Here is a 26543-nt window from a genome sequence, read left to right on the forward strand (position 1 = left end):
CTCCCCGTTGATAATCCTTTACAATATGAGTTTGAAAGATGGTTACGTCTTTAGCCAGTGGAAGACTGCGAGAGTCAATCCTGTTTTTAAAAAGGATGACGAGACTGAAATCGGAAATTATCGCCCCATATCTCTTCTCAGTGTTCCGAGCAAAATACTCGAAACCATTGTTGCTGATTCGATCATTCACCATGCGTTTATTGAAAATAGATTAATTACAGACAAACAATGGGCTTACAGGAGAGGATATTCTACAGAGCTGTTGCTAGTACATATGACAGAAATTTGGAGGAGTGCCGTTGATTCAAATAAAGTTGTTGGTATAGTGCTGGTAGATTTCCAGAAAGCGTTCGACTGTGTCTCCCATAATGTGCTATTACGTAAATTAGAAAATGACTTTGGAATTAATGGCATGCTACTCGACTGGCTACGCAGTTACCTTGACAATAGAAAACAATATACTGTCCTGAATGGTATAGCATCAGATCTTAACACTGTTAAATCTGGTATACCGCAGGGTTCCGTTCTAGGACCGACCTTATTTACTCTTTACACAAGTGATTTACCTGAAGCTATAACCACTGCGACAACCTACATGTATGCTGATGATACTACCTTATATTGCATTGGCGATTCAATCGACGTAGTAATTTCTGAACTTAACAGAGCTTTGGAAGAGCTTCTATACTGGTGCAAAACAAACTCCCTTGTGCCTCATCCAAAGAAATGCGAAGCAATGATCCTCCATCGTGGAAGATTCACTGGCCCATTGAAAGAGTTAACGTTGGCCCAGCACACCATCAAATGGGTTACTCACTCTCTTCTATTAGGCGTATTGATAGATGATCAACTAAACTGGTCTAAACATGTTAGTGTTGTTAAAAAAGGCTTTGTTGATAAGTTAAACTTGTTAAAACGTAGCAAATTTCTTCCAAAGAATATGTTATTAGACTTGTATTTTAGAGTTATTATGCCGTCGATTGTATATGGTATATCAGTATGGGGAGGCCTCACAAATAGGGAGGGTTTTAAGGCATTAGAAGCACTGCATTGTAGAGCTGCGAGAATTATCTTTGAGCTACCTTGGGAGATATCTAATGCAGATGTTATGAAAAAGGCTAATTGGTCTTCTTTAGCCTTTATGTATAAAATTAGCTTAGCTAAGCTTATGTATAAAATCCACAATAACCTGACTCCAGACGCTATGTCAGCTATTATTAAGAACAATGATAACATCAAGCGATATCAACTTAGGAAGAAACTGAAAATTGATGTCCCTCGTTTTAACACCAACTACATGAGGAACTCTGTAGCTCGTAGAGGAGCAATAGTTTGGAACACGTTGGTTCCTCAACTCAATGAAGATATAGACAATGTTAAGAAATATGCGATTATGGCAAGACGGTCAAAGACTCTGCTACACCTAGATTTCGACTGTATCTCCCCTCAAACATTAACCAGAAGGGAGGAAGATTTTAAGTATAATTAGTGTTAATAATTAGTCGATACTAGAGTACCACCTTGTACTTTAGAATTTTAAGCTTTTATCGTTTTAGACTTGTATGTAGTAAGTAGCTATATGATTTTAGCTGGTGTATATCCTATTTATTTTCTAATTCATTAGTTATCTTATTTAATTATTTAGACACGACCCCACAAGCGAAGCGTCGCTTTAATACTTATCGTGTATAAATAAAGATTATTGATTGATTATTGATTTATTGTGAACAGAATAGGTATGACTTGCGGGTTCCTATTGGCCAGTAGCTAATTACACTATTTTACTGTAGCTTTTTAATAGTCCTGTTGAACATGAAGGCTATTAGAATTTGCTGCCAATATTTAAAGTAGTAGCTGTTATTTAAATATTCTACAGTATTGGATGTCAGCCAATAACAGTATAATACCTAGTTAGAGTTAGTAATCAGTAACTGGGCACATCATGTGTTTGCATAAGCACACGGGCTTTGTTATTCCAGCAAACTTAGTCAAGCGGCATTTACATTTTGTTATTCATTTCATTGTAATTCTCATTATGCCTCCTAAACGAGCGAGCAAGAAATCTCGAAAGCCATCTAGCCGTGACAGCAGTTTGCTCTCCAAATTTTGTCGATCCAACAAAATCCCAGAAGATGTAATGGACGTATTGGTTCAGAACCATATAACTTCAAAGTCGTTTTTAGCCGCCATTTCAGAACAAGATTTGGCTGACATGGGTTTTGTGGCAGGCCAAAAGATCCTCCTTCATCCTGTAATTTCCCGCCTCTAGCAAGACACGGATGATCCCCTGCCCTCCAAACCTGTTCCTTCAGAGGCCTCTGGTCTTCTCCCCACCATTGACTCACAAGAGCTTTTGACATTGAAGCGGCATTTTCAATCTCCTCGCCATTCAAGGACAATGAGGTGGCCCAAAACCCCTGCTGCTTCTCCTTCCATTACTACAGACTCACGCTCTTCTCCGGAATGTAAGCCATTGTCGCCTTCAGATTTCATCTATGGCCGTGACGGTAAACAGCTGAAACCCTTTCAGCTTTCTTATACGCAATTTATGCTTGCAAGTATTAAAATTTTTGAGTCCAATCTCTATTCACCAAGAACCCGTGCGAGGCAGAAGAATACCTCGCTTATTTAAAGTTTTTGGTGATCAAAGGAACTTGATTCCAGACGAAGGCCATCATAGCCTTTGACCACGACTACCGGGCCACTAACGCACAGAACAATTACAGCTGGGGTTCAAACCTACACGATGTGAGGACTCAGTATTTTGATGCTGCCGTTGCACAGCACCCTTCTGTTCCTCCAACAAGCTCAACGGCAAGAGCTGTATAGGTTCCGCGAGCTCCCCAACAGGAAAAAAAAATGAACGTTTTTGGAACTGGAACAGACCCTGCTTGAGGATTGCCCACTCCGTTTCCACACTTGAGAGAAGGAACTTACTTCTGACCCGGATAAAACTAGTATTCTCGGTTTTCACTCACGTGACCAAAGTCCTGACAACCGTTGCTATCCGCCATGTTAGTGTACAAACAAACACTGTAAAGCTCATGTTACAAAGTAAGTCGTGATGGTTCTGCGCTTATTCCGGGATTGCCACGCAAGAAGCGGGCGAGATAAAGACGTTTCTTTCTTTAGAGTGCCTTCAATTGATACTAATTATGGCAAGGAAGCCGAGGAGCGTTCAATAGAGCGTCAAACGCAGTGGATAGCGGCTGTAAGAAGAGATCACTTGACGGGGCAAATCCTTAAAAATGACTGTGTTTGTAGCCGTCATTTCGTCCCAGGTAAGCCAGCAAAAGACATTGATAGGTTCAATGTTGACTGGGTGCCAACGCTAAATCTGGGACATTCAAAAAGAAAAAAAGAAGGATAGCAGTACAGCAGATCAGGATCGGGTGGAGCGAGCTAAAGCTAGACGGAAGAAGTTAAACGAAACAAAAGTAGAGATCGAGAAGAAACTTCGCTTGAATGATGAAGGAACTCAAGCATCCAATATATCCTTTACACCTTTAAGCAGTGATTTGGGTTTATTAACAGAAGAAACTCAAGAAACAGAGGAAATTGATATTTCCTTTGCCGATCAAAACATTGCTGAAAATGAGAAAAGTTGTCACACTGAAGTCAAAAGCTTTGGCGAGATGTGTACTCAGACTGACGTTTTCCGCCGTAAATTTTATGATGCAAACTCACAGACAAAGGACTTTGATTATTTATTTGCGTCAAATAAGAAAGTCATCAAATTTGACAAAGAGTATTTCAGGAATAGTGAGGATAAAGTACTGTTTTACACTGGTCTCCCATCATATGAAATTCTGAACTTTGTGTTTGAACTCGTGTCACCGTCTGTTTCTTTTCGCTCTCAATCACTGAGTCCTTTCCAAGAATTCGTTATGGTCCTGATTAAGTTGAGATTAGATGTACCTCTTCAAGACCTAGCTTGTCACTTCAATATCTCAGTTCCTACAGTATCCAGGACATTTCATTCTTGGTTGATGACTATGGACATAAGGTTATCTCCATTTGTCCACTGGCCTGATCGTGAAAGTCTTATAAGAACAATGCCACAATGCTTCAAGTTTAGCTTTGGAACAAAAACTACTGTAATAATTGACTGCTTTGAAATTTTCATTGAAAAACCCACTAATTTACTTGCTAAAGCATGAACACTTAGTTCCTACAAGCACCACAACACTATCAAGGTGCTGATTGGTATCACACCACAAGGTACCATTTCCTATGTTTCTGAGGCACGGGGTGGTCGAACTTCAGACAAGTTTTTGACTGAAAACTGTGGGATATTGAGTAAGTTGGTTCCGGGGGACATGGTGATGGCCGATCGTGGCTTCACTATTCATGAGAGGTTTGCCTTCAAGGGAGCAAAGCTAGTAATTGCAGGTCTTACGAAAGGCAAGGATCAACTTGACCCAGTTGACGTTGAAACAACAAGGGGTATTGCCAGTGTCCGCATCCATGTGGAAAGAGTCATAGGTCTTTTACCAAGGAAATACACAATACTACAGGGGACACTTCCTACTGATTTTCTCATGAGCAATCCTCATGGATCTTTTGAAGAAGGAACCCCTGTAATTGATCGCGTAATTAAGGTTTGTTCTGCTCTTGTTAATTTATATCCCCCCAGTAATACCACTCGTAGGCTGTTACAATGTATTTTTCATAGATAGACAACCAGTGAAACTCTAGAAATCCATTCCATTTTGGGGTTTGTTAATAAATGTTCCTAAGGGGAAAGAGTTTTCAAAACTGGGATGCATTGTTCCCATTCTACAGTTTGAGATGGACCATGAGTTTTGGTAGCTGTACACAGAGGGCCACACTTTAAATAAGGAGTGGACTTGAGAGGGACCACTAGTTTTATAAATCAAAATTCAAGATAGCAAGTATGGGTTCACTCTGTAACGGTTTTTAGAGTGAGTATAGTTAACCCATGAGAATCTAGTTGACCACTAGTTACTTGTAGACCTTATTTTACTGACTGAAACTTTGAATAAGTGCTAGCCTAGTTTAAGAGAAGCTACTTCAAAAAGGTGCATCAATGACCACATGACAAGCTCCTTCTCATTTTGTAGAACCAAGTTTTATTTAATGGTATAATATAACATAATAATATAATATTTCAGTAGACATATATATTGGTTACTTATGTCATTTTATCAATGTCGTCCTTACCTACTATCTTGCTAGTTGTTGTCTGCTTTTTTAGTTCAATGCCATAAATTAGTTTCACTTTAGAAATATCAAGAATAGTTCCACTACAAAATTTCTACCATTGTTTGTTTGATCGGATAAAATAAAATAGTATTTTGTTTTGATTAAAAGAAATTGTAACAGGTTACTCAAACCATGTCTACACAGGTTGCAAATGCAATAGAGAACACACCACAATCACTGCCATTTCCTTGTTGCTAGACAGGTACAATGTTCATTCCCGTAAAATTGTTTCCCATGAAATCTTTCAGTTGTTCTTCCACTTCATTAGCAATGATGTCATGGAATAAGCTGTCATACAAGTTTACTATACCCGGTAAACAACCAACAGAGCTAGGCAGACCCAATGTTGGCTACCTGTGTGCAGAATTTGCACAAATTCACTTGTTTCTACATCAAAGTTTCTTGCTGGTCCCAGGGTAGTCCTTTGAAATCTCTTGATCAGAGGATTTACTTGTTTCAGTAACATGTGAGCTTCTTGTATGACACTGCAGTCCAACCATCCAGTTGGAGATTCAATGATATCATATTCAGCCTGAATTAAATTCCCTAGAGAGGCTGTCTTATCAATGTTTCCATGACTAACTTAAGTTATTTGTATATCATCATCACTGTCACATTGATCAACAGAAAGGTCATCATCACTATCTCTGTTAGATAGATCATCAACACTACTATCAATATCACCACAAAGAACTTGTGGAATTGAAGAGGTACAAGTGGTAGATTGAATTGAAGAAGTTAAACTAGAACTGTCGTTTTCACCTGACTGAACTGTGGCAATGTTCACATCATTTGCTTTATGGGGCTTTCCCTTACAGCTGTTACAAACCCATGTAGTCTTGCTGTTATTTGGCATCCTTTTGTATTTCAGGCAGTGTAAATGAAAGAATTTTCCATTTAAACAGTCTTCACTGTGACATTCAAGAAGTCTATCACCTGGTCTTGGCTTTGAATTACAAATACAGATGCTATTCAGGCTGAGAGCTTTCCTACATACATCCTTCTGTACTGCATTTCTGGTTTTAGCATTTCTCTTGAATTCTGGTTATAGACGACAGGTTGGACAATACCATATCTTTGGAACTTGATCACTTGATCGCAGACATGACAGGTGAAACTTCATATAGGGACACTTGGCATTAGAGCAAGTGATGGTTTCTTCTTCAGTAACTTTTCTGCAATAACAAATGGCATTACCATTGCATGATACTAGAACTTGCACCAGACTTGGTATGTGGCATTTTCTTGTATACCACCTACCTAAAATTTCTGGTAGGATGCAAATTCTCCAAAACGTGGTCAATGTTGGTTGTAGTGATTCCCACAGGGTGTAATCAGGATATATTCTTTCGTAAAAAATCACAGGTTGATTGTTTACATTGAATGCAAACACTACAAAGTCACAGTACATCAGCTCAGGTATGTTGAGTGCTGTTGGGTCTAATAATAGTACTGAAGATTTCTCTTCAACCTTAATTTACCATTCACCATTTCCAGACAGGGGGTCTCCTTTGAGATGTAGGTCTGAAAATCCCCATTCTTAGTACTATAAGGACATTTGACCTCACCGCAACCATCACCACAACAGGAACAAAAGGGTCATAAAGTCAGGAGTAGCATGCAACCAGGGATGTTCTTTATCTACTATCATTCCACAATACTTTGCTTTAAAGTCTTTATGGGTCTGACTCATAAGGGAAACATATGTCTCAACAGCAGTTTTCTCATATTTCTTGCCACGTGAGATAGCTTTAGAGGTAACTTTGAAGGTGAGGGTAGCAGAGAGACTTGATCAAAGATTGTGATGATTGTGATTGTGATGGCTGCATTGGATTACTGTGTGCCACAGTCCAACTGACTGAGGCCCCAATGCGGCCAGCTCTGTGTCTAAAGAAAAGATTCCCCTTGGATTGCTTCCTTGTGTCTTCTTCGATGGCATCCAGTTTATTATCATTGAGGTCTAAGCTGACCTCAAAACATTGCTTCAGAAGATCTGGATAGCTTAGTTTAAGATCACTAGGGTCATACAAATCTGGCATTGTAAGTACGTGTTGGCTTCTTAACATAAAGCTTTCAGAATAAGGTTTAAAAAGACTTAGAATGACTGGTTTTACATTCAATTCATTTAACTTCTTCAGCTGGGAATTCATTTCATCCTCATCATGTTTAATAATTCTTGCTGGAGCTGGTGGTTGGTAATGATTCTCACCCTCACAAGCATCTATTTTGAGGTCCATCTCTTCTTTTAATTTTTTCGATGATTTAAAATTGACGTCTCGAGCTCTGGCATAAGTAACTTCGTTCACATACGAAGGTAAAAGCCACGTGCATTTGACTTGCGTGCAGGCCTATTTTCTACTGATCCTTGTTCATGCTTCGATGTAAAATAGCATGCTTGCAACGTGGGAACACATTTCTGCTAAGCCAGCCTTACAACCCATGCAATGGGCCGAAATTATTGTTCCTTCCTGGCTCGAAATCACCCAAACAGGGATCAGCAGGTCATTCATGCGCTGTGAATTTCGCCCTTTTGCAAGAACCACGTACTTTCCAGGGATAACCTTCTCCTCTACACTGGTAATAAAACCAGAAACCATCTGGTTATACGCCTCTAAACTTTTGAAGGCTTTGAATTGTTGTGCTGTATAATAACTCGCACCTAAAACCAAATCGACAGTAGATCTGTGGCTCCGATGGGTGGTAAACAGTCTGGATCGAGCTTCATGTGCCACAACGTAGCTGGGTAAATACCAGTCACTGATATTTTCTCAATTTTTATTTTCATTTTTACCCGGCTCTCTAGCTTTTTCGAGTACTCCAATGAAAGAGGAACAAGAGTTGAATCTTCCCTGTCTGTTTTAGATTCGCCGGCATTATCTTCAGACATGCTGCTATAATCCTTCACCCCGCAATGCATCTGGTTCTGATATGAGCTGAAACTTTCTCAATTTAACGTAGACTTTCAAAACATTCTCCATTTTTCAACTACTCTGACAATAGAGGAATGACATAGCAATCATCTCTATAAGTTTCACTTGATTTTCTCTAACAAATTCGTTGATTTTTCGTTGACAGGTGTTAAAAAACCCTACATCACTTTGTATTTTGATATATGCTAATGAGCAAGCTGTACACCAATATGGCCGCCAAGTAAATATGTATGCTTGTGACGTAAGGTGAAAACTGAGAATTCTCGTTGGTTTGCGTTATGGTTTTAAACTTAATCCCAAGTCAGACCCCTTTTGTCTCAACAACTCCGAATTAGAAAATTATTCAACTGCTACATGTCCCGACTTCAAACCGGACATCGATCACTTATTCTTAAAGGAACTGGAATTACGCTGGAATTACTCTGTATTTCCAAGATTGACTCTAAACCCCATTGTGTTCACTCTATTGGCCGTGTAGCTAAAAAGGATTCCCACAAATTTCGCCCTATAACTGATTGCACTCGCCGGTATGGTTCATCATTAAACAATCACATCAAGGGTGATTGGGTTTCATTTCGCTTGAACTCAATTGACAAAGAGGTGTTGTTTTCTTCTCCAAACTGTTTTAACTCGATTGTTGATATTGAATCAGCTTGGCGTTGGGTCCCAGGTGTTCCCTCCCCATAAAGAATTACAGGGTTTTCACTGGATGTTTGGGACACAGGATTCTTCACTACAACTATTATGTGGATAACAGACTACTAGCTCTTATTTAAATATTGCAAATGTTTTGACAAACGTTCACTAAATAATTTATCAAAGGATGAATGTTAACGCACCCTCCACTCCTTGCATTTGATTCATGGGGTTGAAATTTTCGTGAAGTTTTACCATGCGATGGTCTCAAATGGGGCCACCCAACATAAATGACGAATATGCCTAAAAACCCACTAGAACTTCAAAGGAAAAATCAGAAAAAAAAGACAAATGAGGACAAAATTTCAATGCATAGTCCACCACCTTAGTTATGGAGTATTAACCAAAACAACCGTTCTTTCAGAGAAGAGTTTTCAGAGAATCCAGGAAAGTTCTCGAATAAGACAATGCCAGGAAAACCCAGGAAAAAAGGAAGATGAGATTTGCTCTAATTTGCCAAATGAGTTTCGTTCTCTGAGATCATCCTCTGTATCATGGCGTCATGACAGTCAGTACACGACTGCATAGCTCCGTGAATATTTAGCACTCTGACCTATTTACCAGCCTTTGTACGGCCATCGGATAGTCCATAACGGAGCAAATTCAAAAGAAATACATGTTTGTAAATTTAAAAGCACAACTGGCAAGCAGAAGAAGCTGCTGCTTGAAGAAATCAACACCAAGTTGTACACGCCATCAGCACATTGTGTTGGTTTCTACACCACCGAAGAATCCTGTATTGGGCAAAGGCTCTTCAAGATCATCACTTTCACCGCTCAGTGAAAACAACCACTACCATGTGGCATGAATCGACCGCAACAACGATGATGAGTAAGCTTTTGAACATATCAAGCTTAAAGTAAGTCATGTTAATGGGGAAAGCCAATCTCTACTTTTTACTATGTCCGTTTACCTGACTACAGGAGTAATAATGTGCCAAGGAACTGCCTGGCACATCAGGAGCGACAAGGAATTCCCTATTCTAAAAAAGGATGTGTTCAACAACTTACCCAACAGACGCCAGAGCTCAGACCATGAGCACCTTCCAAAACCAACAAAATGAATCATTAAAAAAACCTGGATGAGGCCTTGCACTTTTTACTCATGATCAAACAAGAAACAGCAAGCGCAAAATCATTGTAAGCACTCCCAGCTACAGAAGAACATGATATCCAGAATTCCATAAACAAAATTCACTGAAACACGAAAACCTATTTACTGAAAGAGGAGGAAATCACTAGATTCAATCAGGACTTTGACCGAGAAGCAAAGCATCGCTCAACAAAATCAAGTTGGTTGTGTCAAACTTGGAATCAAACGTCACCAAAATGAAAAATAATTTATAAGTACAGCTGGATGACAGCTCCAAGTAGATCACGTGGAGGAAAAACTGACAAAACTGGAAAATGTTTTAAACTGGAAATTGGTCTTCTGAAATCTAGGGTCATCGACCTTGAGACACACAGCGACACCCTGGGACACGAGAACTCAACACCAAAGAACAAAATCCAATCTATGAAACGCCAACAAAAAATCCTGGAAAAAAGTTACAATCTCTCATGGAAACGAACTTGGAGAGATGGTTCAATAATGGATGTTTCACTTCGAAAAAGATTTTAAACGAACTCTCTAACAAGAAACATAACAATCCCCTTGATGAAACTATGAGCCATAACTAATATATAACAATTATTCACCGAAGTGGAGGTGGTTAGTCCTGGATATTTACCGAACTGCGAAGCAGTGAGGTAAATATCCACGACTAGCCACCGACACTGAGGTGAATAATTGTTTTAGTATATACTAACACAGTGAGATAATTGAGCACAAAAATGACGATTTTTAACTCAAATACTGTTGCCAACGATTACAATTTTGGCGCGTAATGACCCGGCGGCCGCGGCCGTCGCTTTTTCTTGCCGACAATTAAAACATTTGAAGGCATTTGTTTAGCTCTTGCGGGGAAATTTCTTCAAAAGGAATTGTGAATTTTTTTTGTATTTAAAGTCATTCTATAAAAAAAGGTTATTAAATTTAGTTTTAAGCTTATTTATGAACAACTCAACTAAATAAAGTAAGCAAGACGAACTTAATTTGCATTTGTAAACAAAAAACTTTTTCACCGGTTTTATCGATAAATTCGTGTCAAAAACACAAACTTCACCTGTTAAAACTTCCAATCCGAACTTCGTCACCTTCTTCGTGTATTTCGGAAACAGTTTGCTTGATTAGTTGTGAAATTTCTTTGTTTGTTTACGGCAGCAAACCGGGAAGGCATTTTGCTCGCAACTTACGCGAGTTTGGCGTCGCTCGCTCGGAGGAACTGGAGGTGAATCAGTGAATAGTGCAGGATATTCACTGATGGAGTAGCCAATCAGAGTGCGCGAAAAACACTATCCACTGTTTTAGTATATACTAAATAGATTTAGCCAAGGCTAAAAGCGAAGCTCCAATTTTAATAAACTTATAATTTAAATCAAACAAACTTTTAATCCACAAATCATTTAACTTAAGGTCACATTCAAGATCACAGTAGATTAGGCCTCAAAAACAAATTCTTGGAAAACAAATCAAGCCAAATTTTTTTGCGTTTGGCAGGTTTACTTTACAAATTCTTGCCAACAAATCTGGGGGTGTTTAAACAACCTTTTGTAATTATTATACACCACATTTGAGGTGAAACAGTACTATTTATCATACAGAGCTCGGACAGAATGTGGTATTTCACAATTTTTCAAGACAAATTGCACTCAGTCAATTTTGAGGAAGAGCCAAACCGTTCAAAAATTTCAGAAAATTTCCAAAATCACCCATACGGCCAGCTGGTTCTTGTTTCTATAGTGCGCGCTGTCAGTGTGGTCGTGTGTTTGAATGAACTTTAACAGAGTTACGCTTCAACATAATCGCGAATTTATTATTATTTGTTTTGTTATTTAATGGTTTCAGTTATAACGATGTGTAATCTTATAAAGCGTTTGATACGCGCGACATATTTGAGTACTCCTGCAAACGATGGTCATGAACGATGAAAACAAACGGCACAGACAAACGATTAAAATTGCACGAGAGGCTACTAACAATCAAAAAAGAGATATAATTCCGTGAAACATTTACAGAGACAATTTTCATTCACAAAGACAAGTATTAAAGTGTCCCTAAAAATCCTGAGTCTTTAAGCGTAAAGCTTAAGTTTATGTTTTAGCCGGCTTCCCGGCGCGGTGTTTACTGTTTTCCAAGGTGAACTCCTTGAAGCAAGAAAATCACTCAAAGTTTTCTTTCTACAGCCAAATTTATAACTAAATATTCTTCGGAAAGTTTTCTTTCTATTTGTGGTGAGCAAATATATCTGAAGGCTTTTTAAAGTTCTGTAAGCTTATATCAAACCTGATACTAGGTCAGATCATTGAGTCAAATCCTACAAACGTGCATAAACTTGCCGCATAAACTGTCAGCGTGAACTGTGCAAGACTTCATGAAATTAGATATAACAAAAACAAACATCAAATACAATAATTACTTAGGCTTACCATTCGAGATTCAGTTCCTGAAAGCTATCAAGGAAGGCCACAGTTGCTTGAGACTTTTAAACCCTCTTACGCATTAAGCAAGGTGAAAAACGAAAACGATGCCATCCGAAATCGAATTACCGAATTTTGACAAGCGACGCATTTCTCAACCAAAAACCCAGTAAACAAAAAAGCCATGAATAACAGAAGACTCTTGATAGCAGCTGTAATTCATTTTGCACATCCAGAGGAAAAAGACAGTTAAAAACATCACAAGTTGACACAAAACTCTGTCAGCTTCAGCTGTCAAAGTAAACTACTTTCAAGATGATGCATAATTTTTTCCGCATGAACTCCCCTGTCAAATTTTGACCAATCAGAGTATAAAAATTGGACGTAGAGCATGACCAACGCAAGACCATGGTAAGGTAAGGTCTTTCCCACCAGAACTTTTAAAAAAACTGGATGAATTTTCGCTTCCGAGGTCAGTTTGAAATTAACATCCTAATAGTGCGGGGCCATAGTGACATAAACACAACAAATTTGATATGAATCCTTGGAAAAAATAAACTTGAGCCTGCGATCATTTAAAACTGGTAATTTGTCAGCGGATAACTTCAAAAAATATTCCACCTCGATGGGTCGACACTTGAGCCCGCGGAACGGTCAGGTGATACTGGTCAGCGGATGCCCTGTTTTGATAGCTGTCAATTGATCACAACATTGATGTGCAATTAGTTTTCTCTTGGGCTCCCAAACTAGCTAAAAGTGTGAGAGTAAACAGTGATTGTCCTGTGGTGCGGACGGACGGACGGACAGACGGTCGGTCGGTCGGCGGTCGGTGTAGGGTCAGGTGATTACCAAATTTTCTGGGATGGGTAGATTTACTTAGCAATGGGGCTCCGCCCACGAAGCGCGCACGTGGAGCTCCGCTATCACAAAACCCGCAAAAAGTACAAAAAGCTAATCAAATCAAAGACAAAGCTCCTTAAATCAAAAATCGATAACTTAGTGAATCACACAGGAAGGCAAGAATTCTGGAATCATCTAAAACTAATACACAAAAATAGACAGAAAGCTACCTATAACAAGTTCTCATGTCTTGGTTTGCTGAAAGTCGCATTGAAATCAATTACATGCTTCTGCACCATGATTGAAGCGAAACATCTGTGCAGTCTGATCATTCCTTTAGCCTTCGTCGAGACATGTGCAGTAACACAAAAAAAAGCTCAAGCTATCCCTAAATCCTAAAGCGTCGTCGTCCAGTGCATCAACTCTGAGAGCAACAAAGGAACATGCATCAGCTAAAGAATGCTCCTCTTCTTCTCCTGCTGAAGTGTTTCCTCTCAGGTTTCCAATGATTTCTCTCCAATTCCCAACCTTCCAATATCTTCTGAAGAAACATTATCGCCACCACAAAAGACCTCTTCCTCGGCTAATGACGCGTCTGGTTCCCTTGTGTTAAAGAGGTCCCAGTCATCTTCTGGGAAACCTTGAAAGGTCCCAAGGTCCTCAGTTGACCACTTATTGAGTGCAAAAAAGCCTCAGCCTTTCATCGCCCAGATCTAACTAGTCCTCTACACAACTATAATCCAGAAGCTTGTCCACAAGCGAATTCTTCTGAGAAAAGCGTCTCTAATGGCCAGCCATCCCCAGTACCAGGCCTCCAGCTCCAACTTCAATACAACCAACTTTCTCAAGCAACAATTGAGTCTGATTCCTCTCCCACTGATTCAGATGTTTCAGTCCCTCCTCCCAACTGTGAAGGTATGAGCAGATTCCAGTGCGAACATTGCAAAACGAACTTTTGGGGTAAGAAATGATTATGTAAACGTAAAAAAAAACACAGGCCGGTCAACAGTGTTGACAACGATGCAGGAAAAGATGCATAGAAAAGATGCATAAACATATTGGTTGTCCAGAGTGCAAAGAAAAACAAACAACATGAGATGAACCTACTCATTCCATCTTTCGGTACTAATATTATAACAAATCCTGATAAAATGACAAAATCACATTACCGCTTTCAGAGAGATTTAAAATGCAAGAATAAGTCATAATGAATCACGGTCATGACCCACATAACAGTCCAAATCGATTGGAATAAGAAAAAAAAGTGGTTAAAGTAAGCGCTGCTTTGCACCGCTTTGCAACATGCTTGCAACGATGGAAAAACTTACAAACAATATTATTAAATAAATGCAATTATAGGTTCTATAATTATATACTCTAGACCATTTTAGGCTCTTATTTTTTCAACTATTTCAGTAATTGCGAAGTTCCACATAACCTGTTGGTTACAAGTTCTAATGATTTTATTATCCTTGTGTCTCCGGAACAGCTTTTTCTAACCCAGTGATTAAATACACCACTTTAATAATCATCTTGGTCACAATCTGAAGATGCAAGACATTTAAAGACGTGGCAGAATTTAAGACATGGAAGAATGAAGAAGAAAGGATGACAAAGAGTTGGTATGTGAAACACCGTCCTGACAGAATGGCCAAGCACCACACAAAATCATTGTTGCGATGCGCTAGAACTGGAACGTTTGTCTCCATAACACGGGAGAAGAGAGCAATGAAATCAGAAGGATCTTCTAAGACTGAATGCTTATACCCTGCCTTTATGATAACAAGAAAGTATCACACAAAAGGAGAGGTGCAAGTTCTGTTTGAAACACATTGGACAAAGACAGGAGAACGCCTTCAACAAAATGTCAGGGGAAATGGGTACCACCAATGCAGCTAAACTTCCTCAAGGTATAGGCATGACTTCCATAATGGACTACTGGGATACTGTGTGTGGGCTGCTCAATAGGAATCACTTGTTAAGTTGTTACTTCAAAAACGATTTTTGCGTGACCAATAGTGCAAATAACCCTACAAATCACTTACTATTTCTCTAGAATAACTAGTAACACATTTTCAAAAAAATTTCACTGGTTGCTGAACTCGAAAGTAAAAATTGTATAAAATTCCCTGACATCTTCGCAGAAGTGATGCATGTATTACGAAGAAAGAAATGCAATTTAATAAGACCAGCGATCATGTTTTCAATTAATGTTATGAATGAACAAACAGAAAACAATAAACAGACACATTATGTCTTGAAAATTTTTATTCGAAAACTCATAAGTTTACCGTTAAAACCAATCCATGTAATGCAGAATGGATTGTGGATCCACCCCCACAAGTAAAATCGGCTGAGCAAGTGGTAAAAATTGCCACCGAAATTATCTGTCTCAGATCGGGCGCATTTCCCAATATTTCTTGAAAACTTTACCAGAAAGATATAAAACGTCTATGAAACATTTATAAATACATAAATTTTCTTTCAATAACGTACTTCCCTTGAGCATAAAGTGTAAAATGTAAGTTTACCTGAAAATTCATTCAAAAGTTGCTGACTTGGTCACACTTCAGAGAAGGACAACTGCTCCACCATGAAGGAAACAAGGTCAAAGTCTTTGAAGGTAAATTTCGCAGCTTAAAACTTTTCTGTATTCCCAAAAAGAAAACAAATTTTACATGTCACACGTCTAATCAAAACTGCTATACATGTGTTCACGTACTGCTGTGAATGAATCACAAGATCTACATTCACAAAAAACATTCCACTACGCCTTTGTCAGCGCCTTGCACAACGCTTTTGCAAAGCTTACTATATCACTTTGTTTGCAGTCACCATGCTGGTTTTGCTGAATAAGAACAGAAGTTGCCAATAACTGGTTTGCCGAGGTAGGTAGGTTTGCAGCTAGAAGCTTTTGCGATATCATGAAGAATGTAAAAATCCTTGTCTTACTTCATCACTAGTCTATGTTTTCAAGCCATACCACATAACTTTGTGGCTCTATATGTTTTCCAAGGGTTGCATTTTATAGCAGCATAATTACTTTATCTTTAATATGCCACAAAACGATTTCTTTCGGTCGTAGACGTACATGTATCAGCATTGCAAGCACAAAGTTTTTAGTCTTTAACTCTTTGATTCCATATTTGAGCAAAGTAATCTTCCGTGCATCTGAATGGATGGCTGCGTCAGCTAAAAAACCCAGCATGGTTCTAAATACCCTGGGTACCAGAGGTTTTTTCTCGCGTGCAACGAGGAGCTTTCGTCGGGTGTCGGCCACAGGCCGACATGTCTTTGGCCAAAGGCTGAAGAAACGAGCAGCGAAAACCTCTGGCACAGAGCGCCTTGATTTACTGTCCTAGATGGACCTTGACTCTAATCTGTCAATCAAACCGGCGGTTTCCTACGGTGATCACATGTACAAGCACGCGGATGAAATGGCAGATCTGGATTTTGTTACAGTACCTGTCACAGCTGTCAGTTCAGATCGCGCAAGATGGCTTTCGCAGGAGTCAAAACAACTCCCGTGAAAAAGGTTCCCTCTTTGAATTCGTCTTTATGTAGAGTTTGTGGATCGCAAGTTTACGTAAATAAAGGATTTACAGTTTAGTGGCTGGAAAGTTGGAAAAAGAAAATATATTACAGAGATTTGCACAGCTTTTCGGGATGGAAGACAATAATGTGTCTGTCAGACAACACATTTTGTGCAAGAAATGTTTCAGATAAATTGAGCGATATGAAGCTACACTCAGATGGTCTCAAGTCTGTTCCCTCAATCGATGAAGCTGTACAATCATTTCAGATGTGAAGCAAATGTGCAAGAGTGGAGGTTTCAACCTTCATAAATTCGTGTCGAATAGTGAAGACGTCATCAGAAGAATACTAGAGTCAGATAAAGCAGATGGCGTTAAAGAGCTCGCTTTGGACCTTGATTCGCTTCCCTTAGAACTTGCTCTTGGTGTGCAGTGGTGTATTGAGTCTGACTGCTTTCAGTTTAACATCGTCTTACAGGACAAGCTGTGCACTAGAAGAGGAATACTTTCTACAATAAGTTCCATTTTTGACCCACTTGGCTTCGCTGCTCCGCTCTTGTAAGACGGGAAGTCAATACTTCAGGAGTTATGCCGCCTTGATGTAAGTTGGGATGACCCGATACCTGATGATATAAAGATCAAGTGGGAGACGTGGAGAGCAGACCTGTTAAATTTGCAGCAAATTTCAATTTCGAGATGTTACATACCCGAAAACTTTGGTCCCGTTGTGCGCACTGAACTCCACCACTTCTCAGACGCAAGCGTAAAAAGCTACGGTAAGTGTAGTTACGTGAGAATGATTGATTTGCAGCAAAGGATCCACTGCACCTTAGTCATGGGAAAATCGAGAGTTGCCCCCCTCAAACCTGTAACCGTAACGAGACTGGAACTCACCGCCGCTGTTTGTTCTGTGAGGATTAGCCAGCAGTTGCGTCGGGGATTGAGTTACCACATTGACCAAGAGTACTTTTGGCCAGATAGCAAAGTGGTCCTTGGATACATAAGCAATGAAAGTAGGCGATTTCATGTTTTCGTGGCTAACAGAGTTCAAGAAATTCAAAATAGCATCTCAGATGAACCACGTCAAATCAAAACAGAACCCTGCAGATGAGGCTTCGCGAGGTGTAAAGTCTCAAGAGTTGTTACATTCTCATTGGATCAATGGACCTGCCTTTCTTTAGAAGACTGAAGACCAGTGGCCAATAAACCAGGATCACAGTGAAGGCACCTTTGGTCTCCAGAATAACGACCCCGAAGTCAAGAAACATGTTACCATGGCAACCACAGAAATCGTCAAACGAGCAATTGCTCTGTGAACACGTTACATAAGAAGTTTCAGAGCACGAGTACAGAAGAGGCAATGTAAAGAAGAATTGACACGAGAAGTCACTGATTTAGAGAGCGCAGAATACAAGTATCCACTGAATGTAACCTGCAGTTTAGTGAATTATTCTCTCGTTTTTGACTTTCTTGTAGGTACCATTAGGTCTGATGTTCAAAAACAAAAAGCGTAATGATGACATGATTGAGATCCTGACTGAGCTTCATGAGAAATATTTACCACTTCTGAAGACCACTGATGACTCTGGAAATGAACAGGTTGAAATCCTTCAAAGATTATTTTTTGGGGGAGACCAGCTGACTGAGGAACGTGCTTGCAATGCCAGACAAGGGCGTGTGATGGTGACAGCGATTCTGAAAGACTGGAAGGATTTATTCCCAATGTTGAGAAGTGGCATGCAGGACGAGTACTTTATCAGGTCAGTGTTTAGAGGAACAAAATTAAGCCAGGGCTGTTAGGGGCAGGAAACGTCAGATTTCATTGGTCAGGGCCCCCTGTAAAATCCTTACAGAACAGCCTTGTAAGCAAGGTCACTATTTGTGAAAAAAAAAAAAAAAAATTTTAATACTACAGTATGAATCATTTTATAAAATTTGCTGGAGGAAGCGATTGTCAGGAGTCTGGAAAGAGACAAGTTGTAATAAATTGAACAGACAGTAATAAATAATAAATTTGTTGGCCTTGAACAATTATAAATTGTAATTCAATCTTTATCAACAGGTCCTGTACGATGTGTTCTTTAACCCATTTGCTCCTGGACATTTCGCCGAAAAACGTGTTTTGAAGCTAGTCGAGTGGTTTTCTGGTCACTGTCGTGCTATAAAGAGGTGAAACTTACCACAAACTGGTTTACAGGTTGTACACTTCGCGGCCTTCTGATCCAGATGCAAAATATCAGCTTGCAAAGTTCGGGCATGCGCAGAAAGCAAAATTTCGAGATAGTTTTTGGGTTTGAAAGTGACACAGCAGTCTTGACTTTTTCTTTTCGCGTTCTCTCTTCCCCTCTTTTTTCGCATTTCTTGCCTCATTTTTTTTTTTCTTGCTGGGCATCTAGTAGGCTTCGTTTTGGTGGGAAGAGTTTTTAGGAAAGCTTTTAGGAGCTTAGGATTAGGTGAAAGGGAAGGTAGGTGAGCAATGGAACAAGATTTTCATGGAGATTTTCAGGTCAATGTCACATGGTTTTTTGCTTCTTTTTCTGGTGTCCTTCTCTGAATTGTGCTCATTCTGGTATGGTTTGAAAGATCTCTTCACTCTGGACAAGTAAGTGGACAGAGTTGTCCTTGACCATTAAAACTGATGACGGCACAAAGGGTAGAAACGACAAGGATCCGCACGGGCGGTTACAGGCGGTTCAGGGGCGAATGGGTTAATTCTTCCTCTGTCTGTGATGTAGGAACCATGTGCAGCAACATGAATGTTACTAATCAACTCAACGCCAAAACATCCAATGTACTTGATAATTCTACCTCGCATTTGCATACATTCTGAGATCACATGAGATAGCAAGTCACGTGACTTCGAGCTCAGTGCGAGTTTGATTTCGGGCAAGGTCGCTTGGAGCACTAGTCGCTCCCACAAAATTTTCAGAAATTTCATCCATTTCTCGTTCAGAGCCTCAAGCCGAAGATATTAGCGATGTCAAAACAATCTGAGGACGATCTCCTCGCCAACGAAATTGAGGACGAGGGCGAAGAAGACCAGATAAACAAGGATTCGCTACCCGACGAACGCAACGCGGTGCCTGCACACGCTTCACGACAACTCAAGGACAAAACAGCCGCTTCCTCGGAAGAAATTAGCCAACTCACCCACGCAATTCTAGGCCTGACGAAAAGCCTGCCAGAACTCATCAATTCGCCGCGGGGAGAGACAAAAGACAAAGGAAAACGGCCGGCGAGCAAATCTCCAAACGCTGTTCCCGCCAAAAAAGCAAAAAACAAAGATGGCAAGGCGAGAAGCTCCACGAGCGCCTCCGACCAGTCAACTGACTGCGAGAAACTCTATGACTCTGTGTTAAACAACAACAGTGATGAGTCAGAGCAAAACACCACTCGTAGTGGTGATGAGGATGATTTCCTCTCCGAACTCGTAAAAGAATACGAGTCTGACGATATCGTGGGCGAAAGTCTCGAAAATGAGAAACTAGCCAAGCTAGTTGACAAAATGTTCCGCTGCAAACTAAGCGAGAAAAATCTCAAAGACCGGCTTGAGAGGCAGGAGAGACCGGCTAATTGTACTACAGCCAAGCCTCCCAAGGTAAACCCGGGCATTTGGCGTCGACTGAGAGAGCCAACTAAGAAGAGGGATTTACAATTTTTCAAAATACAACAAGCCCTCACAAAAGGCATCCTGCCAGTTGTCCGAATCACGGACAAGCTTATGCAGGCAAAATCGCTTAATGCTGGTGAATGCCAAGACCTAAAGAAACAGGGGCTGGAGGCCATGTCCCTCCTCACTCATGCCTCTTATGAAATAAACATGCAGCGCCGTCTTCTACTGAGACCAGATATTGGGAGGGAATACTCAGCTCTCTGCTCCTCCCAATTGCCATTTACAGATTTTCTCTTTGGAGATGATCTACAAAAGCATTTGAAAGATATTGGCGATCAAAACAAAATTGGGGCCAAGATCACCCCTAATTATAAAGGGCATCGCCCTTCTCCAGGAAGACCTGGCAATAACAGCTATAATGGCTATAAGCAGTCAAAAAACTGGAGAGGCAACAACTTCAAACCTTGGAAATCCAAGAACAATGCCAACCGGGACAAGACAACCCGGACAAGCCAATAGAACACTTGCTGCCAGCTACTAGCACAGTAAGTATATGTTCGCCTCTTTGTACCAATGTATATATTGCTGGAAACATAGCTAAGCATTTCAGTGCTTGGCAGACGCTCACGTCTGACCCCTACATTTTACGCATCGTTAAGGGTTACCAACTAGAGTTTTGCAACCCTCCTTGCCAGGCGCTCACCCCTAGAGCTGTCAAACTTTCTTGTAAAGAGACAGATATTGCTACTACTGAAATTAACAAGCTTTTAACTAAAGGGGTCATTAGGAAAGCTACTCATGTTCCTGGTGAATTTATCTCAACAATTTTCACCAGGCCTAAAAAAGACGGGTCTCACCGTCTTATTTTGAACTTGAAAAAGCTAAATGAGCATATTGAGTACCATCACTTCAAGATGGATTCACTGCCTAACGCACTTCAACTTATGACGCCTAATTGTTGGATGGCTGTCTTAGACCTAAAAGACGCATACTACTCTGTTCCTATTAGGACTGAGGACAGAAAATACCTTCGTTTCGAGCACGAAGGCCAACTTTATGAATTTGTTTGCCTTCCTAATGGCCTCTCTAGTGCACCCAGAATTTTTACCAAATTGTTAAAACCTGCCCTTGCCAAATTAAGGGAGGATGGGGTGCTTCTAGTAATTTAAATTGATGACATTATACTTTTTGCCGATGACCCTCAGACATTGGTCATATTTATACAAAGGGCTATTACATTGTTGCAGTCTCTGGGATTCACTATCCATTCTCATAAATCCCAACTTGTCCCATCCCAGAGAGTCAATTTCCTGGGTTTCATTTTAGACTCGGTTGTGATGACAGTCTCTATGAAATCGGACAAGGCTGATAAAGCGAAATCAGCCATTTTACAGCTCCTCAGAACAGAGCAGCCTCTTATTAGAGAGGTTGCATCTGTAGTTGGGTAAATGGTGTCATGTTTTCCTGGAGTCAAATATGGCCCACTGTATTACCGTGCTCTTGAAAATGACAAAACTGATGCTTTAAAGACGAATGGGTGGAACTTAGATGACAGAATGCTCATCTCTGATATACCTAAGAAAGACATGTCTTGGTGGCTTTCAAATATTGACAATGATCCATGCCCTGTCCGGCCTATGAAATACAAATTAACCCTTAAATGTGATAGCTCTCTAGAAGGATGGGGAAGTGTTACTGAAAATTCTTCCCTTGCCGCAAATGGGCGATGGTCCCACAGTGAGAGTATGTGCCACATAAACTATTTGGAGATAAAAGCAGTCCTGTTTGGCCTTCAGTCCTTGTGCTCAGACTTAACAAACTGTAACATCAAAGTATTGTCTGATAACCAAACTGCGGTTTCCTACTTGAGAAATATGGGTGGCACTCACTCTCGGGACTGTAATGAGATTGCAAGAGAAACTCTTATGTGGTGCAAAGACAGGGGCATATCCTTAGCTGTCACCCATTTACCTGGAAAACTTAATGTTGAAGCTGACCTAGCAAGTAGACATTTTCATGATGACACGGAATGGTCATTAGACACTCATGTTTATAACAGCTTAATTACCAAATGGGGTAATCCTGAGATTGATCTTTTTGCATCACGGTTGAATGCAAAACTGCCCTGCTACGCAGCATGGAAACCTGACCCATGTGCCCATTTTATTGATGCCTTTACACTTGACTGGTCTGTGTTTAAACTTGTTTACTGCTTCCCACCTTTCAGTGTTATTGGGAAAGTACTTCAGAAGATAATATTCTCTGAGACAACAGCAATCCTAGTTCTCCCCGACTGGCCAAAACAGTTTTGGTACCCACGAGTAATGTCAATGCTAGTGGCGCCTCTACACCGAATAAAGCTGCAGAAGTCAACCCTGACCCTTCCCCACGATGTCAAGAACGTCCATCCCCTCTACCCCAAGCTCCGACTGATTGGCTGTCTTGTGTCAGGAAATCCCTCCAGCTGCAAGGAATAACTGGTGAAACTTTGAACATTATTATTGATTCTTGGAGAGAAAGTACCCAGAAGCAATACAGATCCAGCTATCAGCTTGGATAAATTACTGTAAAGAACAGAAGATCAGCATTACAACACCTTCATTACCACAACTGTTGAACTTTCTCACTCTTCAGTCCAAAAAGCTTAGCTACAGTGCTCTAGGGACCACTAGAAGTGCTCTTTCCTCCTTCATCAATATTGATGGCTTCAAAGTAGGAGAACACCCTATTATTTCACGTTTTATGTCGGGTGCTTTCAACAGGAAACCAACTTTCCCCAGATATGTGGAAACATGGAACCCCCAAATTGTTCTCAGCCACCTCAAGGGCTATCCTGACACCAAGGAAATGTCTCTGAAGCAATTGACTTTGAAACTGACTATGATTTTGGCCTTAGTTACTGCACAACGAACACAGACTCTTAAGTTGCTGTCGATCAATGACATGCAATCTAAAGATGGAGAATATGTTTTTCAAATTACTTCCATTCTAAAGCAAACAAGTGCTCATGGTGGCCGGCAAAGACACCTGCCACCTATTGTGTTGAAGAAATATGACCATGATAAAACTCTTTGCGTTTTTACATTGTTACAAGAGTATCTTATTAGAACTTCTAACTTAAGGGGTTCATGTTCTCAACTCCTGATTTGCCACTGCAAGCCTCATGGGCCTGCTTCTAAAGACACTATTTCTAGGTGGCTCAAACAAGTTATGCTTGACGCTGGAATTAATACTTCTGTTTTTAAGCCTCACTCCACCAGAAGTGCAGCCACTTCTGCTGCAAAGTCAGCTGATGTTCCTCTAGATGAAATTATGACCACAGCTGGCTGGCGTTCAAGCTCTGTGTTTGCTGTTTATTATAACAAACCACTGTTAAATGATAGTTCCTTTGCCAACAGTGTACTGGGAAAGAATTAGTGCCTTGGTAATAAATGCCATGCTTACGTTTCCTTATCTGGAATGTGTATTCTTTATTTTTTTTGAGAGCCCTATAGAGCTCTAAAATCTCATGTGATCTCAGAATGTATGCAAATGCGAGGTAGAATTGAATAATTAAACGAGACTTACCTGTAAGTTGAAGTTTGATTGAGATTCTACCGTAGCATTTGCAGAAATGAAGAGATCACATCCCTCCCTTCCCCTCCCCCTGTTCATATCATCCTATGGTGTTGCATACACCATATATTTACTATTCATCTATGGGGTGGTCTACAGGACTCCTCAAAAAAAAAAAAAAAAAAATGCTTTCAAGACTGAGCTCGAAGTCACGTGACTTGCTATCACATGTGATCTCTTCATTTCTGCAAATGCTACGGTAGAATCTCAATCAAACTTCAACTTACAGGTAAGTCTCGTTTAATTATTCAATTTTAATTACTGCAAAAACTACGTTAAGCTTGAGACGGATGCCTTTATTGTAACCGCAACAAAGAAGCATTTCAGAATGACGACCTTAGAGGATCCTGTTGATCAGTTCATCCCTGCGTCCATCCTGCAAGGAACAAGAAGTACCAGACGACTTTGGCTTCATGAGCAAGTAAAGGCAATCTTGAAAAAATATGTCATGGATGATCAAGAGCAATTCCACCAGTCACTTAGAGATGAAATAATAGAAACAAGACACTACGGAGCTACCGTACACTTGGGCGTCGTGGTTGTGGAACTAATTAATTGTAAATGCGGAGGAATAGTAAGAAATCAAATATGGTAAGAGTAAGGTGTGAAATTATGGGATTTGTCAGGATATTCTGAAAAGAGCAACATCCAAGAGGCCTACTTGCCAAAAACTAGCATTTCAGGACAAATTGTCTCCGTGATATTAGCCCAGTTCAGGAGCCCATCAAATTTGATGGGCTCCTGCCCAGTTATGCTCTGATGACTCCATAAAAATTCTTCTAAAAAACAATTCTCTATTTTTCTTAGTCACATCAGGCTTCAAAAACAGCATGGCAGTCTCATGTACTGATTAAAGATATGTAAGGCATGGGTAAGGAGTCAATTATGTTGAGCATGGAATTGGCTAAAACTCAAAGTCACAAGTTCGAATGTTTTGAGGATAATTATTAACGGACTATCAGCACGCAGGGATGTCGGATTAACACAAGGAAGTTTAACACCAAAGGAACATAGCCTTTACAGAGCTTTAGAACACAGCATCCGCCAACACAAACTTGACTTGAACTTTGAGTAAAACTAAACAGCCTCTACCAATAATAACACACTCACTTGAACTTCAGATATCTTACGGCTTCTGCGAACTTGTAAACACAGAACCTGAAAATCGACCTTCGTCACACTTGACTAAACACAGCAGTCCAGCTCGTGGGAAAAAACCTAGTTCGTCAAAAGAACTCACTTAGAACTTGTATACCGTTTGACATAAGGTTCTAGAAAATATTAAACAGGCGAATTGTAGTAGCTTTTCGACATATTTTATGATTTCAGTAACTGATGCAAATCTGCTGACTCATGCTGAAATGTAAACATGCCCTAATTAATTATTCATGGTCATCCAAAAACGTAGAGAACGTTCGAGAAAGTCACGCAACGCATGAAAGCAATTTTACTACGTAACACTCAACAAAGACAAAATGTCTTTGTGCAGCATTTTGTAACTTTAAACTCATCATAAAACAGTTCGAAAGGAGGGCTCACTCATGAAATGTTTTTCAACACCCGAAGAGAAATTTCGTGTCTCTGCGCGGCCACGAAATATCCTCTATTTATTCGTCGAGTAATTAAAGACTAAAGTCAAAGTGATCTCAAGATATCACGAAGTAGTCCGATCTCATTTCGTGAAATAGTTGAAACAAGCCGAAAAATCACGAACTTGCACGTCCAATCTTGTCCCGAAACCAGTGCATCATTTCATACCTTTTTTTTCATATGCCAAACTACCTTGGGTCGCAGTAGCGCAATCGGCTAATCCCTTAATTTAGAGTCTCCTCTGATCTGACGGGTCACACAGGTGAGTTGGTTCAAACCCTGGGAAAGCCAAAATAATAATTCTTCCTTCCTCGAAAAAGTTAAAGAATAAATCAAAGAAATCGAAGTGACCTCGAGATATCTCGAACTAATTCGGCTTTTACTTCGTCAAATAGCCGAATAGAGCCGAAAACCTACAGACTTTGCTTGCCCAATCTTGTCAAAAAATTGCAACTTTGATACATTCCTCAGCGTCGCGAATCCTTTACTTCGCGCTCAGCCGAAGTAATGAATATGCCAAAAGTGTACCACTGTAGTGCTTGTGGCAAGGAGTACAGATATGAGAAGGCATGAGATACCCATGAAGCCAGAGTGCATTCTGTTACACCTCTCCTGTGGGAGAATCCAGCAACTCCTCCACCACAGCAGAATCCACATCAGAAGAACAAACCACACCAGCAGAACAAAAAATAGATGACAGGTACAATTATGCCACTGCACGCTTGAATTTTGGCTTGACTGTGTTTAATTTTGATGATGCAGTTAAAGAGGGGGATGGGGAACGGATTTTAAGGTGCTGGAAATTTTTTATTCTAATTTTCCGCGGTTAGAAGCACACTAAATATGCATTCGCTGCATTGCAGCCATTCTTCTTTTCAACATACCTTTCATCCAAAAGACTTTGTCATTTGCTTAAATGGAATAGAACAGTTAATAGTAAACGAGGAAAGGGGCACAATATCTCCTTGGATCTGAGACTGGA

The 26543-nt window shown here is 40.1% G+C and overlaps 2 protein-coding genes and 2 pseudogenes across 2 annotated transcripts; 3 read left to right on the top strand and 1 right to left on the bottom strand.

Annotated features, from left to right (window-relative positions):
• Positions 1-3995: 3995 nt before the first annotated feature.
• On the top strand, positions 3996-4679 carry LOC140928706 (uncharacterized; annotated as a pseudogene).
• A 1666-nt stretch (positions 4680-6345) lies between these two features.
• On the bottom strand, positions 6346-8143 carry LOC140949104 (uncharacterized; annotated as a pseudogene).
• Positions 8144-16572: 8429 nt separating this feature from the next.
• LOC140928717 (uncharacterized) lies at positions 16573-21143 on the top strand. The gene is made up of 4 exons (XM_073378495.1): positions 16573-16686; positions 18220-18503; positions 19327-19345; positions 19697-21143. The coding sequence occupies exons 1-4, from the start codon at positions 16573-16575 to the stop codon at positions 20873-20875; spliced, it is 1596 nt and encodes a 531-aa protein (XP_073234596.1). The 3' UTR covers positions 20876-21143.
• A 661-nt stretch (positions 21144-21804) lies between these two features.
• LOC140928727 (uncharacterized) lies at positions 21805-22833 on the top strand. The gene has a single exon (XM_073378508.1). It carries the CDS (start codon positions 21805-21807, stop codon positions 22831-22833), a length of 1029 nt encoding a protein of 342 aa, XP_073234609.1.
• The last annotated feature ends 3710 nt before the right edge of the window (positions 22834-26543 follow it).

Source organism: Porites lutea, chromosome 1 (genome assembly GCF_958299795.1).
Source record: "Porites lutea chromosome 1, jaPorLute2.1, whole genome shotgun sequence".
NCBI lineage: Eukaryota > Metazoa > Cnidaria > Anthozoa > Scleractinia > Poritidae > Porites > Porites lutea.